This window comes from Cyprinus carpio, chromosome A5 (genome assembly GCF_018340385.1).
Source record: "Cyprinus carpio isolate SPL01 chromosome A5, ASM1834038v1, whole genome shotgun sequence".
NCBI lineage: Eukaryota > Metazoa > Chordata > Actinopteri > Cypriniformes > Cyprinidae > Cyprinus > Cyprinus carpio.
Genome location: NC_056576.1, coordinates 29864030 through 29878241, shown reverse-complemented (window position 1 = coordinate 29878241; position 14212 = coordinate 29864030). Strand labels below are relative to the sequence as shown.

Sequence of the window (14212 nt, the reverse complement as noted above, 5' to 3'; positions counted from 1 at the left end):
ACACTAAAGCAAACATCAGTCTGACCTCCACACCAACCTCTGAATACCAAAGTAATTACGGCTTTTCCCCACACCACACACTGAGCAAACACACATTCTCCTCCAAATGCCAAGACGTCTCCAGTCTGAGAGCTGTAACTACTGGCCTCGTGCTACGGAGAAATGTGTGAAGGGTAATGCTGGGTGTCTGGCTGTAGCGTGCCAAATAGTCTAGATAAATAGGTTGGTCACTGAGAGCTCGTTTAACAAAACTGTTCGTCGTGTTTATTTTAGTGCTTTAGCCTGCATTGCTCCCTGTGTGTTCTTACAGTATAAACAAAGCAGCATAAATACAAACTGTAATTTTTGCTGTATTTGTGCATGTTTGCTCACAACATGAGTCACATTACATCTTCAGCGATGCATTAGGCTTTATTATGTAATACTGAGGTTCTTTATGTAAGGAGGACGAGTACAGAGCTACACCAATCACATAAATCGCCTTCATTCATTCACACATCTGACAGTACACTGGAGCTGAATGTTATATTGAATGAAAGATGTTTTGGACCTCTGAAAGATAGAATTGAATAGAAATTGTGTAGCGATTGGATTGCGAGCTGGTCCCAACTGATTCCATTTTCTGTTTTATCATGACTTTTTAATGACATTTGGTTCTTCAATGTCTGAATTCTCCTACCAATGCTGACAGATATTAAAATACTCTTGGCATAGTTTTCTGCACTTTTGCTGAAACTACAGTGCATGTTGTTACAAGCTTGCAGTCTCATCATTATATTTCCCTGTTCTTGCTGTTTAAAAGAACTAAAGTTCGGGGTTGGTAAGATTTTTTTATAAAAGAAGATTTTTATAGTCAACTTTTTATTGGGCCGAAATACAGTAACAGCCATATTGTTAAATATTATTGCAACTGAAAATAACTGTTTTCTATTTTAGTATATTTTAAAATAGAATTTATTCTTGTGAAAGCAAAGCTGAATTTTCATCAGCCATTACTCCAGTCTTTAGTGTCACATGATCCTTCAGAATTCAGTCTAATATGCTAATTTGCTGCTCTGAAAACATTTTACATTATTATTAGTGTTGAAAACACTAATTGCTCAATATTTTTGATGAATTGAATGCATCCTTTAAAAAAAAACGTGTTAATTTCTTTCAACATCATTATTACTTCTATGTTTTAAGCAGTAGTTTATATTTCAGTGTTAAACCATGGGAATATAATATAATATGACAATGCATCAGTCATTACAGGTCATCTTAGTTTGCTTAACCATGTGTAATCGGTCAGTCAGTGGCTCTTCTCAAAGCTATTTGTTAGGCTTTACACTGCACTATATATACATACATGCACACACACATAATCAGAGGAGTAGTGGGGTTTTATAGTCATCTTAACAGTGACTTATGTGCTGCATGCGCCTGCTGTATTTGTAACAAATGCACTGATATCATGTTCTTCCTCCCTTTGTTTTCTGTAATGATCCTCTGTGCAGAGTCTCTTTGACTCTAGAGAGAGTAGAGAGAGGCCGGCCAGAGAACACTGTGTTCCTGCTCCGTACAGCAGCAGGCTGGCAGAACAGAGGGAGATGAAGGAGACGGGGTGGGAGGTGGGGGACGCGCCGAATAAGAGAGAATGAGATGACAGGAAAGAAGACAACAGAATGGAGATCTATATCTCCAAAGTTCAGTGCAGGATGTGCTCTATACTAACTATGACATCCGTTTGAAAATAAATATTTCTTTTTACCGTGATAATACAAGGTTTTTTTCAGTATGTATCATGGGGACACTATAATTTTTTTGAGCGTGTGTTTTAATAATACCACTTTTTTTCATGATAACACATGGTTTCTAGGCATCTAGTGTGTTAATACCTTGTTTTTTTAGAACTGTAATACCATGCAACAATAATGATAATACAATGGTTTTTCTGCATGTGACATGGTAATAACATATTTGCTGTAGTAAGTGTTACCCTTCTCAAAGTATATTTCTGTGATTCCGTTTTCTGTATTATTTTTCATGTGGCTGTTATTATAGGGATTGTTTGAGGTTGTCGTGGACCAGAGCTCCTCAGAACTCATTTTCTCCTTTTCAAAGCTTTTGGGTCAGAAAACATTAACCTCATTCTCAGGTCTGCACAGATGCTCTTAATTAAAAACATTTCAGAGCTGAGGAGCTCCCATCTTTGTTTTGGTTGTACTGTCCCTGAGCGGTTAAATTAGGACATTGAAGATACAGTACTATTGACTGGTGTATAGTCTTGAAGATGGTTGGTCCATGCTGAGAGTGATGAGAACAACCTCTAAAATGATCGTAAAATAATCCCATAGACATTCATTTTGGGCTCTTTCATCCCAAGCTCTGAGATTTCCCGGAGGAAAGGGAAAAGTGGTGTTTGTGGGGTGATGTGAGGTGAAATCCACTAGGACCTTTACTAGGAGTTGGGAGGAAAGCACTTGGGCAGATGAGGTGACTACAAGGCGAGTCTCTGTGAGGGTAAGCCGTGAAGCTGTATTAAAGGATTTTCTTGACATATCATGGATCTGTTTGATTCAATAAGCACCAGAAGGTTAGAGAAAGGCTCAAGTAAGGGCATGTGTAGCATGTGTAGCATGTGTATTTGGGATCTGTACCGCTACATTCATATTGAAGAAAAATACAGCTGTCAGAGTTTGGAGTGATTACTACTGTTATTTTCATTAATAGTTCATAAAGAGAATGACAACTGCAGGTGATTTGACATGCATATGACTTCAGAGTTTATCAGTTAGTCAAGGAGTTGTCCAGATCTTTTAGGTTATTCAAAAATAGATTTATGATGATTTGAATAAATATCTTTTATAATAAAAAAAAAAACCATATTAAATAGTTTGACATAATTGTGATTTATGATGATGTATTATTTCTTAGAAAATTCTTAGCACAAATTCTAAAACAAATTTTAATGTCTGCTAAATCAAAGTACACAGTAAAGAAGAATAAATTAAATACAATAGAGAGCCATGCAGACCCTCATGACTCTGTCAAGGTCAATACATCTCTTAAAATATCAGATCATTTGATCTGGATTAACCTCAGAACTGCAGTGAACACCAGATTCACTGCTTCCTCACTGCTGAGCTCAAAATATCCATTTATTACCCTTTTAATTTGATTGGTGTAAACATGTCATATTGGTTTAGCAGTGGGATAATAACAAGGCTTCAGCATTCCATAAATATCTGATAAGAATCTCATTATGGCCCTAGTATGTGTATAAACAGCATCAGTAATGATGATTGCCCACTAATTGTATTGAGAGAATAGATTTTTGTGATACAAGCGAATGCAGTTTTATGTTCTTGACAGACCTTGTCAGACATTCTCATAAAAAGCTATTCAATCTACTCATGTTTTCCTGTAAATGTTAATTTTATGGCAGTTTTGTCAGCATGTGTGCTGTTCGTGTTCCCTCATGTGTCTGCCAACTTCATGTTGATTGTTAGTGAAGTTTAATTAAATGCACATGCAGAGGAATTGGTTTAGATTGAGTCTTAGTTTAGTCCAGAACAGCATATTTAGTGGATTTCTAACAGTGATCAGTAACTGGTTCAGACTGTCAGGTTGTTTATTATTGTGTACCTTACCTTTGGGTTTGATCGACAGATTAGTTTAAGAGTGTGTGTGTGGGGGGAGCTTGTAGTGTGGCTTGTAGCATGGGAAACTGGTGTGTATGTGTGAGAGAGAGAGTGTAACTAAGTCTGTTCTCCTCAGAGAGTTGTGTGTTAATGGAAACAGCACAGATAGTGTGAGCTCTTATGAATTATGGATGCTGCTACCAATCAGAAATGGCCTGATCTCTGAATATAACAGTTTTGTCACTGTCACACATCCCGTTTAGTGAAGTAGTGATTCTTGCTTTATTGATTCATGTTGTGTTTATAGTGCTGTGTTTGAGTGAAGACAGTGTTCATTATAGAGCTTCATTCAGGTTTGATTCATCCATGCTGGACTCTTACAGTTAACTTTCACATTTACAGTCTAGATTTGCAATAACAAGGGAAGAAATCTACTGTGACTTTCTCATGGTTTTTTATAGAAAGGACAGCCTGGGAATTTTTAGACTGAATAGCAAAATAGCTCTATTAGATCCTGCAGCAAAGGAAAACTGCATGATGCATCTGTTGCAGTCACAAATAAAAGTGGGGGGGTGGGTAGATAAAAATATGCCGCTGCTGTCGGTTTAAAATGTTTACATAAAGAGTTTGCGTGTAGAAACAGACATACTATATAGCAAATCTCAACTGCTTGATTGCTTGTATCATTGCAAAATGTAAACTATATTATTGCCCAGCTCTAATCTGATTAATGCAACTATAAGGCATTAAGAAATGATAAACTTTTAGTATGATATTTTCTTTAAAGCTGCTTTGAAACAATGTGAATTGTGAAAAGAGCTATTCAAATAAATACATTTGAAATTTAACATACAATGCAGGCATTTACTGTTTAAAAACTGCATCATAAACCTGAAATACCCTAGCTTTTCTCCTGAAATACTCAAAACCATGACTGTTTTCTGAGCCTCAGGGCGTTTTCCTTCTGGAGGCAATTTATTGGTATTCATTGTTGAAATATTTTTCTGATTTCTTTCACCGGCCTTAATTTAATAATCCTCCAGCACGCTAGGTCTGTTGTGGTCTCTCACAGCTAACCTTTGACCTATGACAATATTCTGTGAGGCCATTGTGTTTGCATTGCATTGCATCAACAATGAAGTAATTCTCACACTTATTTCTCTCTGTCTCTTTACAGCTGGACCCACAGGCTGTGCAGTCCAAAAACTGGCATATGGACGTTATAGAAATGAATGGGGTACTAATCTCCCATCAAACATTTTGATAGTTTTTGCATTATTGCCCTACACTTAGTTTCTTGTGACTTATCTTATTTATGGTTTCTTCTCAGATTAAAGTGGAGTTTTCCATGAAGTTTACGACCCGGGACTTAAGTTTGAAGCGGACGCCATCTAAGAAACAGAGCGGGGTGTTTGGGGTCAAAATCAGCGTGGTAACAAAGTGAGTGAAATGTCATGTCTTAAAGTTGGCATATTTTCTAAATGCATGTTACTAAACTTATTATGAATGGTTCATCCATGCATTTGTTTGTTTCTTTTTTTTTATTTTTATTATTATTATTATTTCATAACTGGACCTTCTGGTGACATACTGGTGGCATTCTATGCAGGACTTCTCCCATCATTTAAACCACATCTCTGCAAGCTTGTTTTTAGATCTGGCTCCATCTCAAAAAACAGTCAACAACCGATGGATAGAACCAATTCCCCCACGCTACTTTTATTTTCTTTTTTGATAATCCATTACTTTTGGATGGATTCCGAACATAATACGGATGAAGAAAATTGTCATTATTTTAGACTTAAAATATTCAAAATCTACTGCATCAATACACTTCATCATTATGGTGGCTTTAGCCTTACTGAACAACATTTGTCAAAGCTTGCATAGTTTCTCCCTGTACTGTATGTTTACATAATGTGCATTGAGTTTGCCTGTTGTTGTTCCTCAGGCGTGAGCGCTCCAAGGTGCCTTACATTGTGCGGCAGTGCATTGAGGAGGTGGAGAAGAGAGGGATTGATGAAGTGGGCATTTACAGGATCTCTGGAGTGGCCACAGACATCCAGGCCCTCAAAGCTGCGTTTGACGCCAGTAAGAGACTCCTAACCAATCACACTTCACATACTCATACAGCTACTAAATATGTATAAAATGAGCCTTTGTTTTTTATTTTGTGGTTTGGATATGGTGGCGTTTTTGGTGGTACCTTGCAGTCTGATTGGCTGGGAACAGAGATGACAATTTGCATCAGCATTTTTAGTCAGATCCATTTTAATCAGATTTTTCTCCATTCCTTTATTCCTAATACATCTTATATTTTCCTTTGATTTCCCGTCAGTTTCCTTTCACTATTTTCTCTCTCTCTGGTTATGTGAGGTCAGTGGAGGCCTGTGTCTTGAGTATAAAAGCAGCAGCAGTGTTGTGGGAAAGGCCATGCAGAGGTCTGACCCCTTCCAGCTGTCGGCTGGCTAGATAAACAAACACACACATAGTCTGCAGGGACTATCCAGAGCTGTACCTTCAGCCAGCATACATGTGTTACTCACTATTATGTCATATGTCATACCGGGAGCTTTATTACTCGGCCTGCATGAGTGTTTCCTGCAGCGTGTGTTGTGATGGCAAATCATTCACTCTTTCTCTCTGTCTCTCTCTCTCTTTCAGATACCAAAGATATCCTGATGATGTTGAGTGATATGGACATTAATGCCATAGCAGGGACACTGAAATTGTATTTCAGGGAGCTGCCAGAACCTCTTCTCACAGACCGACTGTACCCGGCCTTCATGGAGGGCACTGGTATGACCTCTTTCACACTTAAATCTGCACCACTGCGTGATTAGCAGGAAATAGGAGTCATTCAGAATGTTTAGATGTGTAATAACACTCCACTTTATCAAACTCCTCTTCATCATAGCTCTATCAGATCCTGCAGCAAAAGAAAACTGCATGATGCATCTGTTGCGGTCACTACCAGACCCAAATCTCATCACATTCCTCTCTCTACTGGAACACCTGAAGAGGTAAGAGCACGCACTCATGTTGGGTCTCCATGGTTAATAGACATAATGATTTTTTCAAACTGAATAATCTTCTAACCTAACCTATACACAACCTTTACACAAAACTTTCTGCATTTTTATATTTTCAAAAAACATAATTTAATATGATTTATCATTAGAATGTTTTCTTCATGGGAACCAACAAATTCGTCATTATTCTTAGTTTTAAGTGTCACATGATCTTTCACAAATCAGTCTAGTATGCTGATTTATTGTCAATTATATGGCACTCAATTATTATTTATTTTATTAAGTTTTTGATGCTTTTTTTATTGTACCAGATCCTTTTGAAAACATCATGGTTTCCACAGAAATATTAACCAGTGAAAACAACTTCTCGAAAAAAGCTGTTTTCTACATTGAAATGCGAGAACGATTTCTGAATGAAATTATAATGGCTGCTGATTAATTCCACATTTTTTCCAAGAATAAATTACATTTTAAAATAAACTATAATGAGGGAAGACAATACCTGAAGCTGAGTAATGTTGTTGACAATGACTCTTTAAAGCCAGCAGCTTCATACAAACATCAGTTCAGTTCAGTCGTAAATAATCTCTCTGGAGGCCATATTGCCAAATCTAGCCACTGCCCTTAAACACATCACAGACACACACAGCACATGCTGGATTCAGTTAACAACACTGCATACTGTGGACACCTGCTGCACAACTCTATACATCACACTTGAGCTACAGTACATGTGCCGAGTCATTAGAAACTCTGTTCAGCTTAATGATTGTTTAAGAAGATGTTATTCAGTTTTGTATTGGTGTTTGTTTCCTCTCATTTTAGGGTGGCAGAGAAGGAGCCGGTTAATAAGATGTCTCTGCATAATTTGGCCACGGTGTTTGGCCCCACTCTGCTGAGACCGTCAGAGTCAGAGATCAATAAGGCCAACGTCACAATGGCCTCTGACATCTGGTCACATGATGTCATGGCACAGGTCAGTCCTGGCTTACATACTCAGTGCTTTACACTGTCTGGAAAGGACTTCTGGAGTCTTTCCCAGCATGGATATATATCATATATCAGTTAATGTGTTGTGGTTTGGTGTGTTTGACAGTTTGAAGATGCACATCAGCACTCCTCATTATTACAGTGATACTGATGTGGTCTGTTGATTAATCCATCATCTTGATTTCCATTCTGTCATAACACACTGTCCTTATGCTGAGAGCAGAATCCTGGGCTTCTTCAGCTCACTCGTGTATTTCTGCACTCATGTGTTGCTCATCTAAAGCAGCATGTTTACAGTGCGAGTGGATCTGAAGAGACACTTGAGCCGCAAGTCATAACCAGCTTTGACATGAGAATTTTCCATCGTTAACCAGTTTCCACCGAAATGCTCCAAGACACAACATAAGACAGTCAAAGTCATACACCCACCCTAGTCCCCCTGCACCACCCCCAAACAGTAACAAAAGATACACACACACAGCTTTTTTTAACAAAACTCCCAAGTGTGTTTAGAGCTCATATTTTCTCTTTTTTTAATAATAATAAAAATAATAATATATATTAATAATTTGAAGTTTATACACTCTTAACAACAACAGCAATAATACTACTCCTACTATTATTAGTTTGTTGCTTTCTTGATCTCAATAATGATGATGATGACGATTATGTAAGGGATAATGTACATCCAGCCGGTTGTTATCTGCTTCGCGTCGGGGTCCTGATCAACCTGCCGGGGTTTATTCCGAGATAACAACCGGCTGGATGTACATTATCCCGCTTATTACACGGCTACTTGCCACATAAGTAAATAATTAGAAGCGAAATATTGATTTGAGTTGAAATATTTGAATGCAAAGCTTCCGTGGAGACAGCAGTTGCGAGCAAGCGGCAAATTCAAACTAGACGGACATTTAAGGGAAACGGTGCAGTCAAACCACGCATTACACAACATTTCACCACAAAAATAATTAAAGCAATAAAAGAATTAAGACGAAAATATTTTAAAACCTTACAGGTTGTTAGTTCTCTTATAATCCATTACAGCGTACAAAACAATCGTAGCAAAATGGCAGCAGCTGTGTTTGTATGAAACGAGAGTGAGTCGGCGATACCAGGATGACATAATCAAATAATTGTACACCATTTTGAATCAAGTTTTAATATTTTATTAGCTAAACAAACGCAAAGCTTCCACCAAGAAAAAAAATAGTACAGCGCCTACTGCGGTTTTTATCGAGGGATAACATACGACTGACCAATCAGAATCAAGTATTCCACAGAGCCGTGTAATAATATTATTTATAGTTTGAAGCTCATCTACTCTGAAGGCCCGTTCACACCAAGGACGATAACTATACAGAGAACGATAAAGATATAGTTCTAAAAATCATTCTCTATTAAAGAATAGCAGAGTCCACACCACAACTATAACGATAAAGGCACAGAGAAACGATATCGTTGGAATCACTTTCAGATTGATTTATTCCAGCTGATGAACGATAAAAATATTGACAATCCATCCTGCTTTAACAGGCCTGAGAATTTAAAGCAGAGGACGAGCGTGCGCTTAGAATAAACAGACAATATCGTTCACTGGTGTGGACACTAATATCGTTATCTTTATAGTTATCGTTCTTGGTGTGAACGGGGCTTTAGTCTTAATACTACTAATAATAAGAATAACTGTATTAATACTACAACTACCATTATTATTATTAATATAAATAATCTGGCCTCTGGTTAGGGCACAATGTTTGGCTCGTTCCCATGTCTTCAGTCAGTACCAATTCTGAACATATTCTGATATGGCTTGTTCCATGCTAAAAAGTAGTAGTTTCCGGATTCTTCATCAAACCAAACTCACAGTGGCATTCATGCAGAAGTTGCAGCACCATCTAGTGGTGTGGGTGAATAATGCTGATAGTTTGCCATGATTGAGAATGAATGTGAGTGTCATGAATCCTCCTCTCTCTTCACAGGTTCAGGTATTGCTGTACTACCTGCAGCATCCACCCATATCCTTCGCTGAGCTGAAGAAGAACACACTCTATTTCTCAACTGACGTCTAACTCCAACAACAGACTCCCTTCCTCTTAAACATTGTCTTTTTTTGTGTACAAAGCCAACGGTCCAACGGGGGGACAGAGAGAGCCTGTGGCCACTCTCCCCTGCGTTTGTTGTCTCCAGTCATGTTCATGTGTAAAGGGAGCTTGAGCTTGGCTCCAGTGCGGAGAAGAACTGCAGCGAGAGGAGGACCATCTCGAGCGAGCCCGGGATTCAGCATCACCTTATACAAATGTTGCACTTATCACACAGGTGTCCTGCCAAACACAAACACACGTCCTACCACGTTAAACACATCATGTACCGTCCCACCTGAAGGTTGTGTCTCGGGATGTTGGTTCGTCTGAGTTGCAGATGCATGCTGGGGTGTCTGCATCCATTGTGGCATCTCCTCTGAAGCCCAGTTCAGTGATCCCGCAGCTGGAAGTGAACTCGGCATTTACATGTTTATAAATATTATTTGTTTTGTTTCATAAGCTTTTGTGCATGTGATATGGGGACACTGAGCTGTGTGTGTGTGTTTATGTGAGAGAGAAAGAGCAAATGCATTTGTTCAAAATAAAATCTCATGCTGCGAGCGTTTCCTTCTGGGCAAAACATCGAAATCCCAGACCTTCCTTGTCCAAGTACATGCAGGCCAAAAATTGCCCTATTTATTATGAATATATACTGTTAATTGTGCCTGTACAGTTCAGTATGTTTTGAGACTCTATAGAGTCCTTCATTTGCAATTTTTGGTCTATTTGTTTTTGATTCATTTTAACTTCCTGTCAGTATATACTTGATTATACAGTAGAAGAGAGAAACTAACAGTTAAATCAGCCAGCTTTTGGGACCAGTCGCGGTATGCAATGTAGTGAGATTATACATGGAAAATGAAAATTATGTCTTGATTTGGAGAAAAATCATCTCCTGACACCTTTGCAAGTTGAAGTGTCTGGTGATACTTTTCTGTAGAAAGATCTGTTGTTGCCTCTTTTTTTTTTGCATGTTTAGCTTGTCAGATGAAAAGTGGGCAGGATAACACAAAGGTTCATGTATTTTGATTTTATTTAATTATTATTATTATTATTATTTTTACTCCACTGCTGAAGACCACTGGCAGAGCGGAGGGAAAAATGAAACTTTTCTGCTATAAAGCCAGTGACATTTACTTCATAAGCACTGTTAGACTGCAGACTATTTGATATTTTAATATAAAAGGAAATTAAAAACTGGTGTATTTTACTTCTGTTGGAAAGATATTGAGTATACTGTATTAACAAGGGTAAATGTTGATGTGATCTTTTTTTCCCCTTTTTTAGTTAAATAAATAAAAGTGTACATTGAGCACAGCAAGTTTTTGTTTTATTAAAAGGTCTACTCGAAGTCAGATATGCTTATGTGGGGTGACTTTACTGTGGTGTGAATTGTTGGATAGTAAATTACAGAAAAAACCATGCATAGCTGTAAAAACTGATAAATATTGGACAGCATGACATATAAATATAAAAAGCATATACAAAGCCAGTAACACTGAATTAAAGTGCAGGTATTGAATGGCCACATGCTACATTACTTACACAACTTTATCTAAAATGTTTCAAAGTTTTTCAGCATGATTATGCCTTTGTGTGAGCTCCGTATAGAAAGGATTTACTGACTCCGGCGTAGAACAACAGGACTGGCCTGCACAAAGCTTGGACCTGAACCCCACTCAACACTAAATGTTTGCTGTAAACACAGGGCTAGTTGCCACATGGGGAAGTTGTCACAAAAACTGCATCTAGAGTAAATAAGGTTTTAAATCAAAAGTTCAGTTACACAAATGCATGATTCCTCTAGCAGTGGTTTTGAATGTTGGTTTCAAACAGCCAGATCTAAACCCCCTTAAATTAGAATCATGTTTGTCAACAATTTAGTCTGTTAAACTAAAATTACAATATTATCATATTTTATAAGTGCTATGGAGTAACAACTGAACACAATACAATCACACTCACATAGTCCACTATACAATGAAGATAAGGATATACAATATATATTTAGCTATGCAAATATCAGTTTGGGGAGAGGTGTCCCGTGTTTATTGTGATATAATCTGTGTATATGTATGATTTTGCGGTTTCACTACTTCCTTTACAAAAAGAAGTATTCTTGAAGTTTATTTTTATGAAGTAAACATTGTTCAAGTATATTTTCCGAGTATATACTGTACTAATTTCAATGTACAGGTAAACATTGTTCAAGTATAACTATTTCAATACTTGTCCGAGTATATACTGTACTAATTTCAATGTATACTTTGTTATAAATACTGAACTTAATGGGTAGCCAGTGTAGAGATGATAAAACTGGGGTGATATATTCACATTATTTTGATCTACCTGTAGTAAGTCTAGCAGCTGCCTTTTGAACTGTAGCTTGTTTATTGAGGATGCAGGACAAGCAACTAGTGCATTACAATAAACCAATCTAGAGGAATGCATGAACTTGCTTTTCAGCACCATAAAAAGTTATCATGTTCCGCGTCTTGGCAATGTTACTAAAGGTGGATTCAGCAGCAGCAGACACATTTGACATGAGTGCATTATCCCTGTGTAATTCTGTGTCTGTTGGCGTTGGTTGGTGCTTGTTTTCACTGATTGAACATGTTGGATCAGCATTTGTCGGTCTTGGAACGTCTGAGAAGTGACATACTGTACTCTGTTGACTGTCAGTGTTGGTCTGCGTCTGTCAGTGCAGTGTGACTTGGCCTTAAAATGGAGGAAGGCTGTTTTTATGACGTGAAGTACAATTTTCAAAAGATAAAGTGAGCCAACTTGAGACTTCATTGATTCTACTCAAATTCATTAAATAAACTAACATTCACTGATTATTGCATTAGTGTAATCAACATTTTTGATAACAGATATGAGTGAAGTCAGGAGTGAAAAAGGAATAATGCAGCCAAAACCTGATTATTGCATTAGTGTAATCAACATTTTTGATAACAGATATGAGTGAAGTCAGGAGTGAAAGAAAGTTGCACAATACTACATTGAAAAGTTAATCTTATTGAAAGTTATAGTTGTTGCATATGTTGCAAATCACATTTTTAATGTAGTAGACTTCATTTTCATTCAATATTCGTTTTAATATCAGCACAAAATATTGTACGAGTTGTTTTGAATTTTACACATTAAGTTTAAATTTAACTCCTAGTCTAGGCTTTTATGTTTTATATGTTGTTGAATATGTTTGTTTAATAATATGTGTTAAAACACACACACACAAAAAGTTTTTATAATTTCTAATTAAGATACAGGATCATCTTTTTGATAAATGAAAGATGGCCCAGCCTGGAGTGTATGATCTCAAAAATGTTTATTGGTATATATATATTCCAAATAACACATTACATGAAATCAAATAAATAAATAAAAAACTTGAACCTTAAAGTTAAAAGCAGAAGGGGGGGGGGTAAGCAATAAAAACACATTTGGTAATCTAAATTTAAGCTTAGTTTTTTATTTCTGAATAAACAGCTTTTGTAAGGGTTTTATAATCGTTTGCTTATATTTTGTCAGGCTGTTTTCTGGTAGGTTCTGGCAACTTATTTTTAATGGCACAGGTTTGCACGTAGGCCTAGTTGAAAATGTTACAATGTTAACAAGAGACAGACAGACAGACAGACTCACGTGAACTCAGTCTGGCACGTGTTGCTAATTGACACGATCAAAACAAACAGGAGCGCGTGCCTGACCCTAGTGACCTTGTGGCGACCTCGGTCATGCACGGGCCAGGTGTTCAGAGCCCCAGACAGAACGCATTCCTGTCTGGAATCTTTAGACGATTCTGCTATAAATAGATCGGGGTGATGATGGGTGACACACACCTGCCTCAAACCGGACAAGATGCAGTCCTCCTCTTTAACCGAGCGCGAGAATAGCATCCCCGCAGCTGACGGCTGCTTCCTCATGTGGCGCGACTACATGGATCTCCGCAGGACTCTGTCGCAGCTGCTGGAGCATCGCGACGAAGGACGCGCCTCAGCTGAGGGTGGGACACCCGCGGAGGGCTCCATGAGAGCCGGCTCCACCAGCAGCGCCTCCAGCACCTCTGCCTCCTCCAGCCGCGACCTGGGCACCCCGCGAGACACCTGCGGATTCTGCCGACAAAACGGAGAGACGGCTGTGGTTTACACGAGTCACAGACTGAAAGCCCGAGACGGACGGGTCCTCTGCCCGATCCTGAGGAGCTACGTGTGCCCGTTCTGCTCCGCCACCGGAGACTGGGCGCACACGCGCCACTACTGTCCGCGCAGGAACACACCGAGGACCGGCGACGCGTGAATCAACGGACTCGCATACTTTCGTTCTCCTGAAAACTGTAAGCCTGTGTTCGAAGCATGTTATGAAGATATGTTCAAAAAAGTTGTTTGCTTGTTAAAGTTTGAAACGTGTTTTTATGGTTCCTTTGAAAATAAAAATATATATTTTTCTAGTGCATCAAAACCAGCCTTTTATTTTTGTCATTTTA

General features: G+C 38.2%; 2 protein-coding genes across 4 annotated transcripts in view; both read left to right on the top strand.

The window, feature by feature from the left end:
* The window catches only part of LOC109063898 (active breakpoint cluster region-related protein-like), a 158780-nt gene extending 147734 nt beyond the window's left edge, over positions 1-11046 (top strand). For all 3 annotated transcript variants that reach the window (XM_042756843.1, XM_042756844.1, XM_042756845.1), the window contains 7 exons: positions 4801-4860; positions 4954-5063; positions 5575-5714; positions 6288-6422; positions 6541-6646; positions 7481-7631; positions 9628-11046. In XM_042756843.1, coding sequence (XP_042612777.1) covers positions 4801-4860; positions 4954-5063; positions 5575-5714; positions 6288-6422; positions 6541-6646; positions 7481-7631; positions 9628-9717 — 792 coding nt within the window. In that variant the 3' untranslated portion in view covers positions 9718-11046. The remainder of the gene's footprint in view (positions 1-4800; positions 4861-4953; positions 5064-5574; positions 5715-6287; positions 6423-6540; positions 6647-7480; positions 7632-9627) is intronic.
* Positions 11047-13195: 2149 nt separating this feature from the next.
* nanos2 (nanos homolog 2) lies at positions 13196-14177 on the top strand. Its single transcript, XM_019100931.2, has one exon. It carries the CDS (start codon positions 13588-13590, stop codon positions 14023-14025), a length of 438 nt encoding a protein of 145 aa, XP_018956476.1. The 5' UTR covers positions 13196-13587; the 3' UTR covers positions 14026-14177.
* The last annotated feature ends 35 nt before the right edge of the window (positions 14178-14212 follow it).

Bases quoted from the DNA above. Each gene is read 5' to 3' on its own strand.
- nanos2 (XM_019100931.2), top strand. From the start codon at position 13,588: ATGCAGTCCTCCTCTTTAACCGAGCGCGAGAATAGCATCCCCGCAGCT.